This window comes from Anas acuta, chromosome 1 (genome assembly GCF_963932015.1).
Source record: "Anas acuta chromosome 1, bAnaAcu1.1, whole genome shotgun sequence".
Classification (NCBI taxonomy): Eukaryota; Metazoa; Chordata; class Aves; order Anseriformes; family Anatidae; genus Anas; species Anas acuta.
The window spans coordinates 125,139,169-125,153,573 of NC_088979.1; the positions used below are offsets into that span (position 1 = coordinate 125,139,169).

At 45.7% G+C, this 14,405-nt stretch overlaps 1 protein-coding gene across 3 annotated transcripts; it reads right to left on the reverse strand.

Annotated features, from left to right (window-relative positions):
* Positions 1-523: 523 nt before the first annotated feature.
* LOC137865641 (C-type lectin domain family 4 member D-like) lies at positions 524-8,244 on the reverse strand. Of its 3 annotated transcripts, none has more exons than XM_068700872.1 (6): positions 7,791-8,203; positions 5,192-5,311; positions 2,927-3,019; positions 1,987-2,072; positions 1,633-1,760; positions 524-889 (listed from the first exon to the last, which is right to left on the reverse strand). In XM_068700872.1, exons 1-6 carry the CDS (start codon positions 7,855-7,857, stop codon positions 742-744), a joined length of 642 nt encoding a protein of 213 aa, XP_068556973.1. In that variant the 5' UTR covers positions 7,858-8,203; the 3' UTR covers positions 524-741. The 3 variants fall into 3 exon arrangements, with proteins under 3 accessions (XP_068556973.1, XP_068556963.1, XP_068556982.1); XM_068700862.1 differs by having other exon boundaries at positions 1,987-2,138; positions 7,791-8,194; XM_068700881.1 differs by lacking the exon at positions 5,192-5,311 and having other exon boundaries at positions 1,987-2,138; positions 7,791-8,244.
* Positions 8,245-14,405: the final 6,161 nt, after the last annotated feature.

Sequence of the window (14,405 nt, forward strand, 5' to 3'; positions counted from 1 at the left end):
GGTATGAAACATGTGCATGTGCAAAATACCTCAGCTTAGAGAGGGAAAGGGAAAGAGAGAGAGGGGGAGTGAGCCCAGAGCCTTTTTCATCGGTGTAATATTGTATTTTCTGCTTCACAGGAAATCAGTATTTGTTCAGCAAAACCAATGCTGAACAGGACCCTCTATGACCCAGCAAGGAACAGACACCTCTTCTCAAGGAGACAAAGGGAACAGCAGCTCTGAGCATCCTTCTTGCATTCCTGCATCTTCTTCCTTCAGGAGAGCTCCAGCTCTTTTCAGCCAGCAGCTGCCAGACCCACACAGAGAGAAGAGGATGACTGACAGAAGAGCCCAGGAACTGCTCTGATGACCCTGAACCCTCGTGTGTCCATCCCATGGAGGCAATGGCATTGAAAGAAAGGCATTGGCCCATTTCCCATACAGACATGACACTTCACCTGCCATGCTTGCCTGGAGCTTCCATTGCCAAATCTGTCTTCACCGACCGTGGGATGGGATGGTCAGCCTGAGAAAGCACAGGCAGAGTTCTTCTACCATTTATTGTTTCCACTTCAGGGGTCATAGCACTTTCAGAAATGAACAAGCACAGGGGATGCTGGGTGCAGAGCAACATCACTCCCAGTCTCACCATCCCACCCAGCAGAGGGAAGATAAAGGCTCCAAGGCTCTCCTACCCCTCCCAACACAGCCCTCTGCTGTTCCCAGTTCACTGCTAATCTCAGGATGAGGATTCCTCCATCATAGAGTTGCTGCTGCAGTTTCACAAATCCGAGAAGAATGGGTTGTGCATGGGACATCATTCCAGTTCTGGAGATTTTCTGTTTTGTGATGGATTACTACGCACAGCTCATTAGGGTCATTACTTGGCTCCCCAGACCTCCAGAACCTGAGAGAGAGACAGACATGTTACTCCCTGTGCACCCTGCAAGCACATTGCTGGAAGAGGCCACGCCTGGAACACAGGGCTTGAAGGGGAGACAGTCCAGATGCAGTTTGATGGACAGAAGTCGTACCCTTCCTCGCACTCTGCTAATCCCACTGGCAGCAGTCTTACATGCAACCCTGACTCCTTCCTAGAACCAACACAGCAGGGAGCTGTTCAGTCCTGGTGGGCAGAGCTGCTCACCACAGCTCACGCCAGGCACTTCACAGCCAGCAGGGGATGCGTCTCTTCCAGAAGAAACATCTGCAAGCCAAGCCCTGGTGATCTCTCCAGCACCCCATCGCTTCTGCAGCATCACAGCACTGGCCCAGCATGTGCCTACACCTGCACACCTACAGGAACATGGACCATATGTCTGCACCTGCACATATGTGTGGTGGGGCAGTACGGAGGTCAGGCAAGGCTTGTCCTGTATGAATTCATGTATTTCTCATCAGGAAATGCAGCTTCTTCTCTGCCTACAGCACCCATGGCCATGTCACAGATAATTTATCGCTAACCACTAACCAGCATGGATGGATCGGTGGGAACCTGGTATCCCACAAAGCCCTTGCCAGCTCCATCATTGTCCTCTCACAGACAGCCATGGCATATCCCTCCCATGCTCATCAGACACCCTCACATCTCTTCCACCCTCTTGCAGTACCCGGAGCCACACCAAACCCTCTCCGTCATGGGATACTCACGCTGCTGATTCATTATAGGGAGTCTGGTCTGCCCAGCGCCACTGGCCCACCTTCTGTGCCCTCAGACCAATGTAGAAATCCTTTCCCTTTTGTTGGTATTTCATCTGTATTTCCTTATAGAGGAAATCCTGGAAATGAGGGAGAGTACAACGTCCATGAAGTTCAGGACTGAACAGAGGGAGGTGGCAGGAGTCCCAGTGGGGTGGAGCTGGTGTCAGACAGGAGCCAGTGCTGAGTGGATGCAGCAAGGACATCCCCCCTCCACTGCAGGAGCCAGGAGGGGCTCTGAGGCCCCTCCAGGCCTGGCACTCCTGTCTCCAGGCTGCTCTGGCCCTCTCCCAGCCCTGCACTTACCTGCTCTGCTTTTGTATTGATCACCACCAGCTGGGAGCCCATCCCACTGCAGTTCTGCTGGCTCTTATCCCAGGGCATCTGATTATCTGAGAAGTAATAGCAGCTTTCCTGAAAGGGTCTCCAGCCCTCTGGACAGCACTTCAAGTCTCGCCCTGTGCAGGGAGAGACCACGGAGCATGAATGCTAATAAAGAGAGAGATCATCACTGCAAAGACCCCCTCTTCTCCAGGGACAATGCTCATATTCTAACTTAGATCTTTTCTTTCTTTCTTTCTTTCTTTCTTTCTTTCTTTCTCTCTCTCTCTCTCTCTCTCTCTCTCTCTCTCTCTCTCTCTCTCTCTCTCTCTCTCTCTCTCTCTCTCTCTTCTCTTTCTTTTCCTTCCTTCCTTCCTTCCTTCCTTCCTTCCTTCCTTCCATAAATTTTTGGAAGAAAAAACACCCACAAGTATAATGCAGGTATTTCTTCAAATTGTTCTGAGGTATGATCAGAAGAGAGAGTTCTGTGTACACAAGTCCATGGTAATCCTTGTACCGTGCTCTCAGGTCTTGCCTTGACAAAGACAAAGCCATTCTGGTAATCTGTTTTGACTCCTCCTTGTACAGTCTCCCATAGGATTGTAGGTGCAGCAGCAGGGAATATTGCTTGTTTTTCTGAAGAGAGTTGCACTTTTATTATTGCTCCATTATTAATCTTCCCTCCACCACTGTATGATACTATGCATTTTGTCCTTGTCACTGTGTTCACACCCACCCTGCCCTCCCAGGACACTCTTAACATGGACCTATCCTCCCCCTAAGCTGCTAGCAGGAAATCCTTTTTCTCTCTCTCCCACATCTCTCCTCTGGAGCCTGCTCCTGTTGCTGCTTGCTGTGAGAGCAGACCCCAGCAATCACCATCCTCATAACAAAGACCTCTTGCATCCTTGCCAGCATGACTGACCTTTGCCTTGATGCACTGCCAAGATGCAGTGCCACTCTGTGTGGTTCCCCTGCAGGGCTGCGGGCTTGTCACAGCTCTGGGGGACGTGAGTGACTGGAAAGGGAGAGAAAAGAAGGCGGGGTTACCACTTTCTCCGTGCTTCTCCCACACCGTTTTGTGCTTCACTTTTTTATGCATTTCCCCACCAAGCACTGACTCAGCATCACTGCTCCTCTGGCTCTCCCTTTCAGGTTCTCAAGAGGTAACTGACATTCTGTCAGGGAAGAGGAACAAGCATTTCTGCTCCCAGCCACCCACAGCTGCCTGCAAGGGTCCTCCACTCAGTGACTGACAAGGTCTATCCAGGATGACCTAGTCAACAAAGCTAGGGAAGCCCGGGACCCACCTGAGCAGTCCCAGGTGGCTGTGGCAAGCCAGTGGTTTGTTACTGGAGTCTGTCCCAGCACTGAGCAGATGCCCTCAGGCTTCCTTGGATGCCATGGAGCTGAAGGTGTGGGGTTAGTTGCTCCATGGCTCTTAGAAAACTAGGCCCAAAGCAGTATGGCTGCCTTCACAGCAAGTGACAACCTTCCACGTCAGAGAGCAGAGGGAGCCCTGGGAGGGGATAACACAGAGAACATGCCACAGGGTGGGGCTGATTCCACCTGACCACAGGCATTGACCATGGAGACACCCATCTAAATCCCTTTACACTCAGTGGATTAAAAGAAGCACTTCAGCAACACAGTTTCTCTCTTCCTAAGCTAGCCATAGACATCAGCAATAGTTTGGATGAGAAACACATTAGATGGGCCTGTTTTAGCAGCAGCAAAGACAGTCCAGGTGAAGGTAACAGCATATGCCTCTCTCTACTGAAACCAGGCTGGAATACTTGCGACTTGCTATTTGGCTCATGGGGAATAACATAGTGGTGGTGGCTGGTGTCAGCAGGCCCTGTTCACAGCCCAAAGGACTGTGGAGTTGTCACCAACTCAAACACTCAGGGATATTGATAATATAGATAACATTGACAATAGAGATGTCTATTTCCATCAGCTATGTCATTTAGAAATAGCGGTACTAATGAGGAGGGAAGAGTAATCACAGTGACCCCTGTGAGTGATCAGTGACCTCCTATAATGGACAAAGGCTCAGAAGAGCTGGGCAGGGGCAATTACAAAGCTCGGGGAAGAATGTATGCAGTGACTGACCACAGCTGTTGCAATGAAAGAGGACCTTATCTCAGCACAAATGGGATCAAAGAGTGGGCTTTGCCCTAGTTAGCTGAGTGAATCAACCAGTTATATCAGCTGAGTGAATTGACCAGCTGTGTAACTGTACATCCCTCAGAAGATCAAAACGATGGCAATAATCTCCTAAATTAGCCAGACTGGCGTGGGATGAAGGTATGTATGGTTTCAGCCCAAAACAGCGTAGGAAACTGAACAAAAACAACTCGGAGGAGAGCAATGAGCCTGAGCTGGCTTTAACCCACATATTCCTTTTTGGTTGCTGGGGATACTCAGCGTTGCAGTGGCGGACAGATTGCAGAGATTGGTAATGGGGTCACATTTATATTGTGATTCAACAGTGCTTTGCAATTGCTACTCTTTTCTACTTGTGATTTGTGCTTGTATTTTGATTAAATACATTGTTGTGTCCCTCTGCCACATCAAAATCATATGTAACATTGATTAACTTCAATTAACTTCAAACAACTTGTGTAAACATGCCATGAATGATCCTCAGCAGAAAATGAGATTGAACCAGTGATCATTATCTCCAGTATGTGTGCAAGAATCATTTTTTATGAACTATTCCAGTGAAACACCAAAAACACTTAAAAGGTGTGTGAGTTTGCAAGTGTGCAGTTAGGCCTGCAGATGCAGCTAGACTTGCTCCACAACAGTTCTGTGCACAGGCAACAAGTATGCAGAAGGGGAACTGTGAACGCAATGGAGAAATTCAAATGTGAGCCTCTGAGGTTGCCCATAGGCTAAGAAGAATGAAGAAAGAGGTAGGGGAAGAAGGTGAAGAAAGTCGTCCAGAGGTGAGGCTTCCTGAAGGCTTACAGGGTAATAAGAAATATCTTTCTCCAACCACAACCCCGTAAAAACTCCCTGATGATAGAGTTTGCACCCTTTTTCATGAAAACACAGTTCCTGAGTAAAATCTCCCTTCTGGTTGGAAGAAGTTCCCCTCTGCTGACAGACTTCTCCACCTTTATCCCAGCATGTCCCCCAAGCCTCTCTCCCGACTCCTGGTCACCAGCCTGCACATACTCACCTAGGAGAACAACAACAAGGGCAACGCACACCAGGAGCAGGAGCAGTGAGATCAGCCACGGGAGCCATGGAGGGCATGTCTGCGTATGTTGCTCGTGCTGCTGCTGCTTCTTCTGAGGTACTACAGGTGAAGGGGTGCACCAAACACAACAGCACAATCAAATATGATTCAGTCAGCCCACATACCAATGGTGTACAACTCAACGAAGAACTGCTTTAAAAAATGCAATTTCAGTTCTGATGTCAGGTTACACAGTTTGAGAGAGGAGCAGGTTTCTGCAGCAGGTCAGGTTTCTGGAGCAGGTTAGGTTTCTGGAGATGGTCAGGTTCAGCACCAGTGTCCACAGCCCCGGTGACTCCTGTGAGCTAGCAGTAGTAATTGCTACCAATGCTAATTGCTAGCAATGGGGGGTGAGTTCTTCACATGGCCTCAAAGTCTGGATTGAAGCCATGTGTCTCCAAATTGACCTCAGAGCTAGTGAATGCAACGTTGCTCTTACCATGGTATTTGAGACATTCACATGAAGATTTCATGCAAATTTCTCCACAGAATATGTTTTATACCTACTTCAGTTCTTTTTCAGCTTTCTGGACTTTATGTGTATGGGAAGGCTGGTGTAAGCTGAACAAGAGCAAGGAATTAAAAATGTACAAAGGTATGATGTTACAGAATCAACAGAAGAGGAAAAAAAATACTTCCTAGGAAAAGCCCCTTCCCTCTCTGGTTTCCAAGCCAGGGTTCAGAGATTTTCTGTGGTAAAACTTGTCTGTGCCAGGCTGGGTGCCTGCGAGAACAGAGGTAGAGTGTCCAGCAGCCTGCATGAAGTATCCCACTCAGATTCACTCTAGCTGGAACCTGACTTTTGTCTAGACAGACACTGCTGTACGAAGTGCCAAGGAGGTTTGGGAGTAGACAGGAGAATGGGTCACAGGGAAGGAGAAGCAAACACTTGTTAGGAGACAGTTTTAGGCTGCAGCAAGTACACGAGCCAGGACAAACAGGAGGGTGAAGAGACAGCAGCACTCACTGCAGGACAGCAGTGAAGAAGTTTCTGAAGAGACTGATATTAACGATAAGCTTAGAGAGACCTCATTCACTGTTCATCATGAAACTCCCAAGTCTGCCAGCCACCACTTGTGCCTGCCAGACATGATGAGTGAGCAAGACTTTCAGAAACTGCTGTTCAAGGAAGCACTCTGATTACTTTCCAAAGGCTTGGGGGAGGCTGTAACAGCAGGGGGAAAACCATCATCTTTCATTATAAAAAAAAAAAAAACATTCACAGGCAGTCAGGACTCAGATTTCCCTGGATGAATCATGTGTTTCCAGCCAGATTATGCCTGTGCTGAAAACAGGGACCTGGATCGTGACCTGGAATCCAGCCATTACTCATGCCTCAGGGCAAGGAATAATCTGGAGCTGGTGCCTGTTGTAAGATGGAGGTAAAGATGTAAATGGGCAATTTAATATCCTTAGTAGGAGGAATAGTTTGTTTATTTATTTATTCATTCATTTATATATATATATACTTTCACCACTTTTGTGTAGGGTCCTGTACCTAATGGTGGAAGCAATGAGACAAGCACAGAGTATCCACACCTCTGTGTATTCCTACTTGTGACATAATGAGTGCAGTATGCACACTGATGTGGACATGCCTTGAATTTTCACAAAGCCTAGTAAATTCACTGCTTTACAACCATTATTTTTTAAATAGCAATAAAAATGTGTTTGGTGTGTTAGTTATTTTTCAGGAGCGGTAGATATGGATCTTCCTCCAGATCTTAGATAATTCTTCCCCTGTGTATTTCAATGTGTTTTGTTCAAGCCCATCTCTCCTATTAACTTTTAAGTCTGTCTTCTCCATGGACCATTTCTCAATAAACAAAGGGCCATGGGGCTGTATGTTTCTGCAGCTAGTGCCACCTCTCAAAACGATGTGGAGGGCAAGTGCCCACTCTACATTTTTCTCTAATGCTCTCTATACAGGCAAAAATCTGCAGCTTCATTTTGTCAGAAGGAAGAGCAGTAGCAGCCAGGGGTTGGACAAATTTGCTGCTATTCACTGACATGGAAGCCCCTCCATATTTGTAACAGATCAGATTGTCTGTAATAAACCACCGTCTCTATTGTTGGTACTAGATATTTGTCCAAAAACAACTTTCTCATTCAAGACATGATTAGATAACATGTAAAGAAGCAGCTACCACCTGCACCATACCAGGGTTAAGCACTACTACTGTGCAGCACCCATCCTGGACTCTCACTCATTGGTGTTGCAACCAGTGCGCTAAGGGAGCCCAAATACTTTACCAAATGCTCACCTGACATCTACTGCTGCGTTCTCAGTAGTCATCCTTACTCATGCTGCAAATTTGACTACCTAACAATTCCCACTTCCCCTCTTGTAGACATTCCTTTAGCATCTTACTTTAAAATTCCTTCAGTCTCCTGCTCTTGTAGTGGCAGATATCTCCTCTGTCTCATCAATTTGTCAAACTATGAGCCAGAGTCCCAGAAGGAAAAACCTCTGTTTCCTGTTCTTCAGTCCACCTCCTTCTGAGGTCCCATTCCCCTTAAAAAAGGACCAATTCCTTACCTTCAACCTCTTCAGTTGGTGATGCATTCTTGAACTTCACTTCGGCATAGGTGATTTCTGCTTCCATTTAATCACAGTGTGCTCACCAATCCCTGTTTTTGGTTTTGTGATATAAAAGCTTGGCCCTTTAGGTCCCTGGATCCAGAGGAAGACACCACTGAGTTGCTGAACCTTTTCTATTGCTCATTCATCCTTTTGCTGTCAAAGGCATCCATGCTGAACACTGGAAGCACTGGCAAAAACATGAGAAGTGCTGAGAGCTCAGAACTACTCTAAACAAATCTTTGGTTTTTTTTTAGCCCAGAAAATCAGCCCGGCACTATGAGAAAGAAAAGAAAAATGAGAACTTAGTGACTGAGAAGGAAGTTGCACTCCTCCTTCCTCAAATTCCAGTCTCAGTTTCTAGCTGATAGGTTTCCTGTTAAGATCTGCTGTTTCTTCCTTTGTCATGTTTCTTTCTCTCTCTCTCTCTTTTTTTTTCCTTTTTTTTTTTTTTTTAAGATTTATTTCCCTTGCTTATCTTTATGTTTTGCTTTGTTTGTCTGTTAGTAATTCTATCTTTTATTTTAGGTTTGCAGCTAGTACAGGTCTTAGCCCAGTTTAACCTGCAACACAGTGAGATGTAAGATGTATTCCGCCCTCAGTTATGTCTTGTGGTTAAGCTGCACTTGCTACATCAAAAATTCCATTTCTTGCCTCATCCTGGGAAGTCACCCACAACTGGCAGCTAGCACTAGAATAAATCTCAAATGAACTGTTCCTATAGAGGAGAGACTGGGAGTTGCAGCCTCTACAAAGAGGAATGGACAACAATCAAAAGTTTGAAGTATCAACGGAGAAACAGAGAAGGTCTTAGAAGTATGTGGGGACAAGAAAAGTAAGGTTCTTTTTAGAAGTGATAATGTTTTGAGAAGTTACTGGGCAGAGCAAAGACAGATAACACTATCACAACCGGATATACAGCCTGTGGAAGTGCAGAGCAGTGCTCGCTTCAGGGGATTAGACTCCAGTTCAGAGGTTAAAAAGGGCTTGTTTATATTGTTATATTAGACTCCACCACTGTCATTTGTGTCCATTTACCTTCTATTACATTGGGGCAGAATGGTCAGGTTACTGCTTAGTCTGATTTTAAGCTGGGGCAGTGGATGGGGGGAGCTAATTAAGGGAGATGGCTGCTGAAGTATATGCTGAATCAGAAAGATTTCTGAGAAGAAATGCAAATGACTCAGGATGCTCTGGAAAAAAAAAATGGTCAGAAGGTCAGCAGATATGAGCAGGAATAAGCCTGAAGGATGAAGAAGGAAGGTTCGCCTGGTTAGTCTGGCTGATAGCAAGTTTCTCAAACCAGGCTAGAAAGATGTGCTAGCATTCAGGGGGTTAGCGTGGAGGGCACACAGCATAGAGGTGGAGGATAGACAAGGCAGTGCAAAGAAGAACAACGGAGAAGAACAGTGTGGGAGAAGGCAAAGGGCAAGGGAGTCATGTAGTGGACATTTTAACAAATTATGGAGAAATACTGCCCCTAAACAGAATGGGGCATACATAGATTGATTTCTTTACCAGGGAATTTCCTTTCCATCAGTTTCTGGAAAATCATCATGTCTTGTGTGCATTGAGCTAGTTTCACTTCTCCTTTTTCTATCGTGTGCAAAGACAGTGACTTTTCCATTATACAACAAGAAAAGCAGATGCAGGACAGCCTGGCCCCTTGAGATGTTCTTTGCTGCCTGCTTTTCTTCCTAACATCTTCTCGCTTCTTTTCTTTGTCTTCGTTCTGGGCCCTGCTGTTGCACTTATGTACACCTAAACGGTTGCTCTCAAATTTCATGTCAAGATTTCATAGAACGGTTTGCATTGGAAGAGACCCTAAAGACCACCCAGGTCCAACCTCCCTGCCATGGTAAGGGACACCTCCCACCAGCCCAGGTTGCTCAAAGCCCCATCCCGCCTGGCCTTGTACACCTCCAGGGATGGGGCATCCACAGCTGCTCTGGGCAACCTGTTTCAGTGCCTCACCACCCTCATAGTAAAGAATTTCTTCCTTATATCTAATCGAAACCTACCCTCCTTTAGTTTAAAGCCATTACTCGTCCTATCACTACACTGCCTGACAATGAGTCCCTCCACAGTAATCCTCTGCCTGCTCCTTATCCCCACCCAAGCTGCAACAGAATCACTGTTTCTAGGGGAAAAAGGTTTACTTCCTGGAAGGGTTTTAAGCTGTCCAAAAAAAGTGGGAAGTATGATCAGCAGACAAAGAAGAAAGTTACAGTGTCGCTTCATGAGCGTTTTTGAGGCTGAAACACATCTCCAAGCACAGCTGATGCATTTCAGATATAAATTCAGGATCTAGTTCTTGTGCTTATTAGGACACACTGGATTTTACTCAGACATCAGAAGATGACTCAAATGTGCCTGCTCAGCCATCAAAGAAAAAAGAAAAAGAAAAAGAAAAAGAAAAAGAAAAAGAAAAAGAAAAAGAAAAAGAAAAAGAAAAAGAAAAAGAAAAAGAAAAAGAAAAAAAAAAGAAAGAAAAAGAAAGAAAAAGAAAGAAAAAGAAAAAAAAAAAAAAGAAAAAATAAAAGTCAGTTAATTCTGCTCTCTGCAGAAAAAATGAAGCCTAATTAATATTGTACTAACCAGTCTGAAACCTTAGTAAAACAAACAAACAAAAAAGCAAAACCTTTTATTTCCTTTCCATTCCCCATCCTGTTCTGCCCTTCCCTTCCCACCTATGTTCCCCACCCCATTACACCCAGGTCCTCCCACAATATCTGTATTTTCCCAAAGACTTTTTTCATCTTAGCCCCACTCAGAAGTTCAAGGTACCTCCCACACTCCTAACTCCCACATACCCCTAAGTCCCAGCTCCTTCCTATCTGGTTTGCTCACCACAAATCCTTATCCTTTCTGAGGCTGTTGACTTGATGTAGTTGCTCTGGAGCCACGTGAGCACCCACACAGAAGGCAGCAAAAGCACTAATGCTCTTTCTCATTTACCTCTCAATGAAATTTGAGTAAGGTAGTATGTGCAACCTTTCACCTCACAGCCAATTTCACCCAACTTAACAAGAAGGTCTGCTTAACAGCAGAGAAGACAGGACTCATTGCATGTGCCTTATTTCTTTTGAAAATCAAATTGATCCAGTTGGGTGAAATTTTAATTCACTGAACAAAGAGGATTTGGAATCCTAAAGCTGTGATCCCACACTTCCCCACAAAAAAAAATCCCTTTTGAAGTTGAGCACAACTGTGGTGAAAACTGCAAGTAAGACATTTGTTACAGTGTGGTTAGAACTGAGAGGGTCAGCTGAGGGAACTAAGTTACCACAGGTAACTTATATCACAGGCACATCACACTGACAGCCCAAAGCCAATACATAAAATCACAGAGTCACGGAATCACAAAATGGCTTGGGTTGGAAGGGACCTCAAGGACCATCTAGTTCTAACGCCCCAAGTTATAGGCAGGGATGCCACCCACTAGATCAGGTTTGCCACGGCCCCATCCAGCCTGGTCTTGAACACCTCTAGAGGTGGGGCATCCACACCCTCTGTGGGATACCTGTTCCAGTGCCTCGCCACCCTCTGAGTGAAGAAATACCTAGCACCTCAGAAGATTTGACAAAAGCAAAAGGAAGCTGACAGATCCAGGGGAATTATCAGTATGCATTCTTCAGTAAGCTGACCTTGCATACAAATGAAAAAAGTTGAAAGTAGCATGACCTCCGTGTAAAACCACAACAAGCAGAACTAGAAATCAGGACTGGCAATAAATCCTTTCCCACAGACACTAGGAGCAGAAAGCTTTTCACAGGTTTGAGGTTAAATGAAGATCAGGGTATAAAAAGAACAATCAAAGAGAACAAGGACATTGAAACAAAGTTAAATGAACTATTTGCAACAGCAATGGCAGTGGAAGAAACTGGAGGAAGTACCACAAAAGAGACCTGGTTTGGGGGGACTGAACCAAGAGACCTGTCCAAAAGAAAAGCGATTTTGAAAAAATCATGGAATTAGTAGGTATGGACAAGATAATCCCAGGGGTTTCCAAGAAACTCAGAAGTGAAACAGATGCTAATGGGAGTGGTTGATCTTTTGCTTTAAACTACCTTTTAATAAATAAATTACAGGATGGCAAAAAAAGATGCCAAAGGGAAACAAAAAAATCTAGGGAGATTTAGGAAATAAAGTTTTAATATCTGTAGTGGCCAAGTTAATAAAAATCATTAGAAAATAATAAAATTAACATAAATATATGTAAGTATGACCTACTTGGTAAGAATCAACATAATCTTTTTAAAGAGAAATCCTGCCTCTCATAGTTCTTTGAAGGGGTCAATGTCATATAAATAAGAATAATCTGGCTACTTGGATTTCAGGGGACTTCCAGTGAAATTCCTCAGCAAATATTTCTAAGGAAAATAGGCAGCTACAGGATAAGAAAGCAGATCTTTTAACAGGGAGCAAACAGCAAAGGTGGGTAGGAATAAATGGTCAGTTCCCTCAGAGGAGGGAAAGCACCTACAGAATCCTTACAAGGTCTGTAACAGGACACGTGCTAACATTTCCTTAAACAAAGTGGCAAAGAGGAATGAGATTACAAAGTCTGCTGATGATACCAAGTTATTTGGGGCAGTAAAAGTAAGAGCCAGTTGCAAAGAATGACAGAAGGATGAGACCGAGTGACAGGGTGATAAAAGGGAAGAGAGAATCCAGAGTGGGTAAGCAATGCACTTTAGGGAAATGGGTAGTGAAACAATGCACTTTAGGAACAACCTCAACCCTAACTTCACACACAAAATGATGGGCTGAGGTGATTAATGCCACTCAAAGAAAAACTTATCAAAAATAAATTCAGAGGCAGACAAAAAAGCAAATCAAACACCAGGAATAGTGAAGAAAAAAAGCATAAAGATCCTCTTGGTCCTCCCTCCCTTCCCCAAGTCACCTCAGTACCTAGCTCTTTTCCTAGGGCAGAATTAGAGAGAAGAAAGGGAGATAAAAGTTTTGGAGTCAAGGGAAGCGCATAAAATGCCAGTGAAACATGGGGAGTGAGGCAGAGCATAGAGCAGCTAGTAAGGGATGACAGATATCTAATTAAAGAGAGTCAGGCAATGGGATCTCCTGAGGGATTTGGACATGGTTTAGTGGTTTATTTTGGTGATAGGGACATGGTAGGACCAGATGGTCTTGGAGGTCTTTTCCAGCCTTAATGATTCTATGTTTTGGCTAGATGGAGGAGCTCTAGCAATAAGCAATCCCATTGTCTACCAGGCTGCATGGAAGAGGCAGGATGCTGAAATTCTTACTGCAGAGGAGCCAAATTCCTCCAGCTCTTGGGTACCATGTGAGAGCAGTGCAGTCTGCTGGGACCTGACAAAGAGCCACCGCATGCCCTTCTATAGCATGGCTGATAACATTGGCCAGAGCTGCCTGCTGGTGACAGAATCACAGAATATCCTGAGTTGGAAGAGATCATCAGATCCAATACCTGGCTGCACACAGAACTGCTCTAAAATAAAAACATATGTCTGAGAGCTCTGTCCAAATGCTTCTTGAACTCTGACAGGCTTATTGCCATTGCCACTGCCCTGGGGAGCCTGTCCCAGTGCCCGACCGCCCTCTGGGTGCAGAACCTTTCCCTAACACCCAGCCTGACCCTCCCATGTCCCAGCTCCATGCCGTGCCCTCGGGTCCTGTCACTGTCCCCAGAGAGCAGAGCTCAGCATCTGCCCCTCCACTCCCCTCGTGAGGGAGCTGCAGGCCACCAGGAGGCCTCCCCTCAGTCTCCTCTTCGCAAGTCTGAACAAACCAGGTGACTTTAGTAGCTCCTCCTACGTCTTGCCCTCTAGACCCTTAACCATCTTCATGGCCCTCCTTTGGACACCAAGTGGTTTATGTCCTTCTTCCATTATGGTGCCCAAAACTGCACACACTGCTTGAGATGGTGACATCAGCGCAGAGTACCGCAGGACAGTCACTTTGCTCAGCCAGCTAGCAGTGCTGTCCTTGATGCACCCGCGGATACAGTTGGCTCTTTTGGCTGCCAGGGCACTCTGCTGGTTCATATTGAGCTTGCCGTTGGACAAAACCCCAGATCCCTTTCCACAGGGCTCCTCTCCAGCCTCCCACCCCCCAGTCAGTCTGCATTGCCAGGGTTGCCCTGTGCCAGGTGCAGAACCTGGCACCTGCTCTTGTTAAACCCGTGCTTGCTGTGACCAACATCTGCATTGTCTTTCAGCTGGTTTTCAGTACCTCCCAGAATCATCTTCTCCATAATTGTACCAGGCACTGAGGTGTGACTCTCAGGCCTGTTGTTATCAGGATCTCCTTTCTTGCCCTTTTTGAAAGCTGGCACAACGTTTGTCAGCTTCCAGTTGACTGGGACCTCTTTCTCCAGATTCTCCAGAAAAACAATTGAGAGAGGTCTCTTGATGAAGTCAGTCCAAGTGCCCTGAATGCCAATGTCAAAATACCCTTTTCTTTACCCTCCATATCAGATGATCCTGGGGACACCTTCAGATGCTGCAGTTCTGCTTTGTGGCACTCAGGGTTTCAACCATGTTCAGGAGTCTCCTCATGAGATAGATGGCAACACAGCCACGTGGGGAA